The sequence below is a fragment of the Passer domesticus genome, chromosome 19 (genome assembly GCF_036417665.1).
Source record: "Passer domesticus isolate bPasDom1 chromosome 19, bPasDom1.hap1, whole genome shotgun sequence".
In the NCBI taxonomy this organism is placed as follows: domain Eukaryota; kingdom Metazoa; phylum Chordata; class Aves; order Passeriformes; family Passeridae; genus Passer; species Passer domesticus.
The window spans coordinates 2,852,292-2,861,794 of NC_087492.1; the positions used below are offsets into that span (position 1 = coordinate 2,852,292).

General features: G+C 44.4%; 1 protein-coding gene across 2 annotated transcripts in view; it reads right to left on the bottom strand.

Moving 5' to 3' along the window:
- The window catches only part of PPM1E (protein phosphatase, Mg2+/Mn2+ dependent 1E), a 61,435-nt gene extending 51,939 nt beyond the window's left edge, over window positions 1–9,496 (bottom strand). For both annotated transcript variants that reach the window (XR_010349298.1, XM_064394531.1), the window contains exon 1: window positions 8,985–9,496. Coding sequence is in view for 1 of the 2 variants with exons in the window: in XM_064394531.1 (XP_064250601.1) it covers window positions 8,985–9,400 (416 nt within the window). In the remaining variant the exon portion in view is untranslated. The remainder of the gene's footprint in view (window positions 1–8,984) is intronic.
- Window positions 9,497–9,503: the final 7 nt, after the last annotated feature.

The following is a 9,503-nucleotide window of genomic DNA, read 5'->3' on the forward strand; positions in this document are numbered from 1 at the left end:
CACTTAGGAAAACAAAGTGAATGTGAATTGTGGGGTGTTAAACCAAAAAGTATCTAAACGCTAAAAAACCTCTCTAAAATTAGTATACAATGTCATTAATGAGATTTGAAGAATTCTGCATGATCATTTGGGTGATGCCTAATGAGCCAAACTGGGAGAAGTTGACAGCAATGAGGAATTTGAAAGCCTTTCCATGCACTGGGGAAGGGCAGCAGTCACTTAATGCAGGCTCAGCTCCTCTCCAGCCTGCACACACATCCCAGAGCCTGCAGCTGCTTTTCCCACTCATCCCAGAGGGAGCTGCACCAGTTTTACACAGGGATGGCTCTCACTCTCTGTTTATATAGAAGACAATCATTTCCATTGATTTACACAGTTTGTACCACTAAGGTAAGAGGTTAAAAGCTCACATTTCTGTTTTATCAATGCTCATTTCTACTGGGGGCCCTTTCCCCAACAACTCACTTCAGGTTAGGATCAATTAATTTACTTATAGAATCTGATATTTTGGATAATTTACAATTTGAACTTTTTGGAGTGCCAAGAAGAGGAGAGGTTAAGTTCATGTCACACCAGGTAGATCCCTCACTCCCTGAGGAGCAAACTCCAGTGAGAAAGCAGAACTAAGAATAACCCAACACCCCTGCAAGCACAAAATGCATCTGTCCCAAACAGGGGTGTTCCTCTAATCCCCAGAAATACTGAGCTTCTGGCTTCTCATTACCAAATATTTGGTTTTTACCCAGCTTTTCAGAAGAAAGAGGTAATAATAAGATAACATAAACTTGTTTTAGACAGAGACCTTTATAAATAAATACATGAATTCATCAATATTTCCTCAAACACAGCAATGAGATGACAAACAGAATGACACCACTTCTAGGAAAAGCTTGGAAAAGCCTTAGTTTAAAATATATGTCATGCTGTGTATAAGTGTGTACTTTTAGTTTATAACTTATTAAATTCCTGCTTTTTGTCCAGGTTGGAATTTTAGATAATTGATCACTATTGGCCCAGAGGTTCCAATAGGAACTGAATGTTTCCCTGGGTTTTCAGGTGATCAGAGACTAACAAACCAAACATCTTATTTTTAATATTTATTTTGCTGAGGAAAAGAAAACAACAAAAATTTGTCGAATTCTCTACTAGAGCATGGGGAGTTTCAGCCTTGCAGAACCTGGAGTTAGGACTGAAGGAATGGAATCATTGTGGCAGCTAATTAATCTAACATGCAGAGCCCTGTGTTTGTAACACCGAGGAGGAACAACTCACCACGTTCATTTCAGCTCTCTGAACCTCAGTGAGAAGGTCACAGCCTGAGGTGAAAGGAACAGCCCTGGAGAAAGTGCCAAGAAGTTAAAATGCCAAGGGGCTATTTTTACATGCTGCTTCTATTTTTAGTTACATCGTGTGGAAGTACAGAGCTATGAAAAAATCATATTCTCAAACGAGTGAAGTACTCAAATTCTTTAGTGTAAATGAAGAGCAGAAGAAACTAAAGTTGAACATTGGTTAGGTTCAATTTAACAGGCTTTACTGGATCATCAAAGGCCAGCAAAAACAGCTTCAAAATCCTACCCTCTGAGGGGCTGTCCACAATTTCACCCAATTAATCAAATATTCCTTTTCCTGTAATTGCAGTTCCCCACTTCAGGTTTGTGTGCATCCAAAGCCATTTTCCCGTGATCAAAGTTTAGCAGCCCACTTTGTGATCCTGCTGTGCCACCAAACCCCCCAGCTCGGAGTGCTCAGGGGGTTCAGGGCTGGGAGCACACCACAGCTCGATTGCTGCTGCACTTACTCAATCATTCCTTGCCCTCAGCTGTTTTCCATCCAATACAAACATAAACTGAGGTAATCCTGCAATCTGGTTAACTTGTTTAACTTCTGTATTAATTATAGAAGTACCCAAGGGCAGCTATTTCCCACGCACTCCTAATTTATGGCTCTGATGATTACTTCTTTATAAAATGTCTTATTAAAGGCGGGTAATGTTGTTTCTTCTTAATGAAGTACAAAGGCATGGCAGAAAATGTTTCTGTAAAACAAGTCCACAGCCTGCAATCATTTTATCTAATCACTAGTGTGTTATAACAACAAAAAATCTGGAATATTTGGTTAGTAATTGAGATTTCAGCCAACCCAAACAGAAGGCCCTAAAGTACAACTTGTAGTAATGGCCATTTAGCAGTGTCTTGGGTTCCTAAATGTCTCACACACATATTGTCCAGGACACATTTATTTTTATAATCATTTGCATTACATAATTGTGATTGCATTGCATAAGACAGTCTTGCAGCATGCTTCAAAGAACATCTAATGTTTTAAACTGCTAACTCCATTTCATCCCCTTTCTCACACATCTTTCCTAGACAGCGAGGAGAAAACAAACCAAAAAAGAGCAGGCACAAAACAATGGGAAGAAAGAAAATGGTGTGGAACAGCTAGAGTCTATTTCAGAGTATCAAATACAGTAATAAATAGTATTCTCATTATCTGTGTACTGCATGCCCTGTTGCTTTTGCTTTTAATGTGATCATGTAAGCAATTTAGCCAGACAACAAAAATGAATGAGAGCAAACATCACTGACTGACACAGCAGCCAAGGCACTGGAACTTCTGCTCACAGAATGCAAAGCAAACGAAAAGTTTAACCTTCTATGAAAAAAACCACATCTGAGTTCTTCAAAGAACAGGTGGAGAAATACTCTGCCGCCATTAAAGGCAGTTACAATGAGGCATTTTAAGGATAAAAATGTTCCATGCAGAGTGTTTTGTGCAAAAAAGAATTACCACCAAACAAACTCTCTAGAGGAATGAAGCTCATCACATCCAAAAGGTGGAGTCCAAAGTAGTTCCACACAATGGCCAATAAGATTCTAGTTTCAAGAGTGGTTGTATAAGGTCCAAAAAAAAAATGTGTTAGCACAGATCTAATTCTTCAGTCAGTTTGTACTGAAAAGCAAACAGCCTCACTTAGGAGGAGCAGAACCTGTGCAAATTGCTCATGGGTCAAAAAAAATCTTGGTGTGAAAAGCTCCTAACAACATTAATTCCCTTTAATGTGTTGTACTACCAGAAACGTTCATTGAAATAAAAGCAGTGGAATGAATACATTTCCATAATCTGTTCACTAAGTATGATTTTTTTATGCTATATAAAGCAACTTCCAAGTATAGTCACCCTTGTGCTTGAAAAACTCAGCATCCTTTTAATCATAAAGTAGGAAGTTTTGAAATGTCACCTTATATGTTAACCATTACAAAATGTAAATCTGCAATTTACATAGCTCATTTGAGCTGATATTCCTTTTTTTTTAATGAGTATCAAAATATTTGATTTCCTTCAGTATTTTTAAAAGCGTGGGAGGGTGAGCTGAACATGCCTTAGAAACAACAAGAAGAATCCCTCAATGTGTAGAGAATTAGTTGTGGTTGGGAATTGTTTATTTCTAAACACCACCTAATTGGAGATTATAGTGATTTTTGGCTAAAGGGGATGAAATGTGTGTGCCATACACCACCAGCATCCAGAACATGGGCTCTTTTCAAGAGTGACAAGGTACCAGCAGTAGTGAAGCTCTTGACTTTCTGCACACCCTCCTGTGGGATGGTTTAGGATTAATTCACAGAGGAACACGAGGATTCCCTGCACCAAAATCCCTTGGGTGTGATGGCAGCACCCCCAGCTGTACCCAGGCAGCTCAACAAGCACCCCTGGAGGGGATTCCTGACCCTGGAGGGGACTCCTGACCCTGGAGGGGATTCCTGACCCTGGAGGGGATTCCTGACCCTGGAGGGGACTCCTGACCCTGGAGGGGACTCCTGACCCTGCAGGGGATTCCTGACCCTGGAGGGGACTCCTGACCCTGCAGGGGATTCCTGACCCTGGAGGGGATTCCTGACCCTGGAGGGGACTCCTGACCCTGGAGGGGCTCCTGACCCTGGAGGGGACTCCTGACCCTGGAGGGGATTCCTGACCCTGGAGGGGATTCCTGACCCTGGAGGGGACTCCTGACCCTGGAGGGGATTCCTGACCCTGGAGGGGACTCCTGACCCTGGAGGGGACTCCTGACCCTGGAGGGGCTCCTGTGGGAGTTACCACAGCCACAGCCTCGGCGTGGGAAACCCCAGGCTGGTTTTTAAGGGACCCTAAAGGTCAGCCAGTGCCACCCCTGCCATGGCCAGGGACATCTCCCACTGTCCCAGGTGTCCAAACTCTGTCCAGCCTGGCCCTGGGCACTGCCAGGGATGGAGCAGCCACAGCTTGTCTGGGCAGCCTGTGCCAGGGCCTGCCCACCCTCACAGGGAGCAATTCCTTGCTGATATCTAATCCAAGCCTAGATTGGACTAAATATTCCTAATATGGAGTCTAAATTGAATGTTCTCTCTCCAATCTCATTAACTACAGAAAATGCCCCAGCCAGGTGCAGCCAATATCTGCTCCTGTCATTCACTGTGGGCACAGGCCAACATTATCATTTCTATTGTAAAACCTCACAAAAGATGATGAAAAAAGCACCACGTTAAAAAGGATGCAATGACTTTTTTTGTTGGTCCTTGTGATTAATATTAGACATGGCAAGTAGTTCATTATATTTCTTAAAAGGGCTTTGAGATTGCAATCAATAGAATTGATTATAAAAGACAAATTATGAAGGAGTAAAACATCACAGCCTATTTAATATGATGCTAAGAAAGCCCATCCAGCATCATACATAAATTTCAACTTAAAGTGACAACAGTGCCAGCTTTCCTTTGATAGGGGTTTAGAGAGCAAGTTAAAAACGTGTATATCTGCTATTTAAAGGGAAAGAATTCCATCTCTCCCCTCAACAGAGATGGAGATAGCAGAAAGAACAGTTTTCAAGAGCTTAATTTATTAAAAAAGAGATTTCTGCTCATGGAAAATTACCATGAGAAGGTCTTCTTAGCTTAACATTGCAAGCTGAGGGGCAAAACCTCCATTCTCATTTACTGTTCTCATTTTACTTAACTCCAGTGTTAAACGGGGGAGCCTACATTGTCTTTCTTGATTTTTTATAGTAAGACTGTGGGAAATTAATAAGCAAAAAAATATTTTCTCTCTTGAAGAGAAAGAAAGGATCAATAAAATAACTCCCTTTGTATACTGCATTTCATTGGACTCTAAGTATTCTGTGAATGTTGCACAGTATTCTGTGAAGAAATGTAAAAGGACAGTGCTTAGAAGTTTTTCTTTTCATGTTCCAAGTCAAAGCAAGGCTTTTGCAATCCTTAAAATCATGTTGCCATCAGGGACTTAGTTAAGCACTTAAGATGACATAACAATAAATTTTAGTTTTATTTTACTTACCATCTTCTGCAAACTCAGCACTGGAGAAGCAAGGCTACTTTCTAAGCTTGTTCAAATGAAATCTGAATTCCTAAATGAACTTTTGATAGCAAAAATGTTGTATCTCCAAAATCACTGAAAATAAACCTGAACCTAGAAATTATACCAACTATATCTATCCCATCAAAGCTTGGGACAAAAAAAAAAAAAAAGAAAAAAAAAGAGAAAAATAAAAACAAGAAGAACATAGAGTTGAATTTTTCAAAGCATTTCATTTGCACAGGGAAAAAAGAGTGTAGCAGCAATACAAATTTGTTCTTCCTGGTGACACAACTTGTAAGAGTCTGGCTGTGTCCTCTGTTGGCAAGCACAACTTTGCTGATTTGTTTTTCAGAGGTCTTGGCAAGAACCAGCTCTTTAAATGCATCAGGGTTAATAAAAGTATCAGTAGGAAGAGGAAGAGACCAGGGCATGATATGTAACTTTGCTACTCAAGTTAGTAACTTCTTCCTTTACAGTGAGTCAGAAATCAGGTCTGATTCAGCAGGAGCAAGTGATGGGCTCTCATATTTAATGTTTCAAGGCCATAGTATGTTTGTTTCTACATAGAAGCTCTGTAAATTATCTTTTTCTCTTGAATAATATGGTCTAGCTATAGCCTGAGAGTTCATTTTGTGGTTATCAGCCAATGTTCCAAGGCAATCCCCTTCTGAGTATTTTCTCCATCTAATGCTTCTCCTATTGATGGGTTCTATTCTGTGGAGGGTCACTAAGAAAGCACACAGTGCCCATTTTGTGGCATTTAGACAGATATAAAGATTACATTAATCTAATTTTCCAAGCATATGTTGCCTCTACAAAAAATAAAAAAACCCAAAACAAAACAAAAAACCCAAACAGGAACAGGAAACCTCAAAGGGGAATGTGTGTCTTTTGGAAAATAGAAGGAAAATCTCATAAATATCAGTATCACTCTTTGATACTGATCTACACAGTGGCAGAAAAACATTTTATTTTGTCATGATTAGCAATATGTTCTCATTTCTGAAATGGTCTTACTTTCCTCAAAAAGATCTAAAGCTCTGTGCTTAAAATAGCTGAAAAACAGCTGTTGGATTTTTCACAGCAATGGGTTTTATCTTCATGCTACATAGAATGCAAACCAGTCATTTGACTAATATATAGTTGCAGAAAACATGCCTTCAGAATAGTCTCTCCTGCTAATGACAAACAAAAGAAATATTCCTTTTTACATGAGTTTTCATGTGCTTTTTTATTTAGGTGTTTTTTTGGTTTTGTTTTGTTTTTTTTAACACTTTCATAACTGTAGGCACAAGAGCAGCTTTACTCACACACATCAAGTTTCCCACCTCTGGAGCCATCTGACCAGTTGAGCCCTTGGCTCATTCTGCTTTTGCCTGTTTTATAGTCTTGTCACATTTAAAGTTTCTCTGGTGACTGGAGAGTGAACTAAAAATACAGTACCTTACCTGAAGAATACTTTTGCATATTTGCACTTACCTCAGATTCCACCACCATTCAATAAAAAGCTATTTCAGTTTAGCTCTTGGGAGTTGTTAGATTTGGATTATAATATTTTAAAATGTTTTATTTAAGCCTTTAGGAGAATGTTATCTCACAACATAATCCCCTGCTCCCTTGATTTTGAGGTGGAATTTGGTTTTTGCCTAGAGGAGGAAGCCTGCATTGATTTCACCACAAACAAAGCCAGGGGATGCTTCATTCAGTGGCCAGCCAAAGATTTATACTGAAAGCTGAAAAAACCCAAAGAGCCACAACCTGGCAAGAGCTGTCTCTATAAAAAGATTCCTCTCAAAAGGTCTTTTTTTTAAATTTATCATTAATTTCAGCCTTGAATATGAGCTTCAGAAACTGGGGAATCTGGGGTATGGGGACAGGCAGAGAGAGAAGGGACTGGGGAGGAATTCCAGTTCAAAATAATTTCATAGCTATACTTCAAATAATACTTTCAAATAATCTGCTCCACGTCTAAAACTTTATTCCCACTATCATGACTTTGGATTTCACAAGCCTGTTTAAAAATAACCCAACAAAACACGTCCTAAATAGGTAGAAGGGACTTGCCTCTCTGCTCTCTACCACATCCTATGAATGTGCTGCTGTATTCCAGAGATTTTCCAAAGGTGGCAGGGTGAGCATGTGTGAATAGGAGAGCTTTGTCCTCTGCAGCTATCATTGTGTTGTCCCTACCGTCCACAAACGCAGAGGGCAGATGAGAACTGGATAGAAACAGACCATGCAGTTGTAAAACCCGGTTCTTTTCTCTCTTTATTTATTTATTTCTGCGACTGAGTAACACCTCTCATTACAATTACCGGCTCAATGGCAGAAAATCTCCCCGGTGTGCTGTGCAGATTTTCACAGCTTCATTTGTCTCCTCCTGTGGCATCAGTTTAAAAAGGTTCCTAAAGAATTGCCACTAACAACCGTTTCTATTTCGAGCCTTCAAAGCCGGAGCTGAGCACAATACAAGGCACTGGTAACTGATCTTTAGGTTTCAGTCCACAGACTTTCCACACTGGGAATAGATCCCATCTGTTTCCTCTTTATGCACCAGCCCTTAGAAAGCACAGATCTGGAAACTGCCTCCGTACAGAACCGAGTATAGCCGGCTTTCCCAGCTGACGGCAGAAAAATCCCCATGATTATGGAGAGCTTTCTCCCATGGTTTTCTACTCTTTTCTCCCCGGTCTGTGAATACACAATGTGGTTTTCTCCATGTGCAGTGGTTTTTTGGAAGGGTGAAGGGACTGGACCGCCTCTCTTTCCTCGTCCCTTCTTCTTTCCCCTTCTTGGCAGAGGTTTCCCCATTTACCAGCCCTCACAGGGGAACATTTCAATTTCAAGCCCCAGCACAATCAACCACAGGCAAACCCCCCTCTTTGCTTTGGCACCAGAGCGTGAGACATTTCCCCCAGCGCTCTGCCTCCCCAGCAAGCTGCTCTCCAGATGGATGCTCGTGGCTCTCCCTTGTCTCTTCCCTTCTCCTGTCCCGGCCAGAGGCAAGCAGAGGGCGCAGAGCAGAGGATTCCTTGGGGCAGGGGCAGCCGCACAGGGCAGGACGCTGTGACCCCGGGATGCTCAGCACCACCGAAGTCCTGAACTCTTTCGCCTCGGGGATCTCCCCTGTCCTGGCTTCCCTGCCTCAGCCTCACATTGGGGGTCTCCTCAGCCACACACTGGGGGAATCCCTTCAACCCCACACTGGGGAGTCACTCAGCCCCACACTGGGGGTCTCCTCAGCCATACACTGAGAGAATCCCCTCAGCCTCACACTAGGGAAGTCCCTCAGCCCCACAGGGGGGTCCCTCAGCCCCACACGAGGGTCCCTCAGCACCTCACCGGGGAGTCCCTCAGCCTCACACTAGGGAAGTCCCTCAGCCCCACACGAGGATCCCTCAGCCTCACACTAGACAAGTCCCTCAGCCTCACACGGAGGTCCCTCAGCCTCACGCAGGAGGGTCCCCACAGCCTCACACGGGAGGGTCCCCACAGCCTCACACGGGAGGGTCCCCACAGCCTCACACTGAGGGAGTCCCCTCAGCCTCACACCGGGGACTCGCTCAGCCCCACACGCGGGGGTCCCTCAGCCCCGCGCCCTGCCCCGCTCCCCTCAGCCCGGCACTCACTACTTGTAGAGCTGCTGCAGGCAGAGGTCCAGGCACTCGCCCTCCACCTCCTCCTCCGTGATGTACTCCGAGAGCGGCCGGGGCAGCGAGGGCAGCGGCGGGGGCGGCGGCGGCGGGGCGGGCGGCTGAGGGTCGCCGGCATCGCCCTCGCCTCCTTCTCCCTCCTCCGCCTCGGCGGCCGCTCCCGCTTCTCCCTCTGCCCCGGGCTCCTCGTCAGCGTCGCCCGCTGCTTCGGCAGCAGGAGGGGGGGCAGCCGCCTCCGGCTCCGGCTCCGGTTCGGGCTCCGGCTCGGGCTCGGGCTCCGGCTCTGCCCCGAAGGGCCCGCGGAACTCGCCCAGGAACAGCTCGAGGAAGCGGCGGTAGGTCTTCTCCTCCGCGCTGCCGCCGCCGCCGCTGCCCGAGCCGCCCGCGGCCATCGCTTCGCATTCCCGGCCGCCCGCCGGCGGATCAGCACTGCGCCCGCAGAGAGCTCCCTGCCCGCCGCCGCCTCCTCCTCCTCCTCCCTCCCTCCCGCCGCCT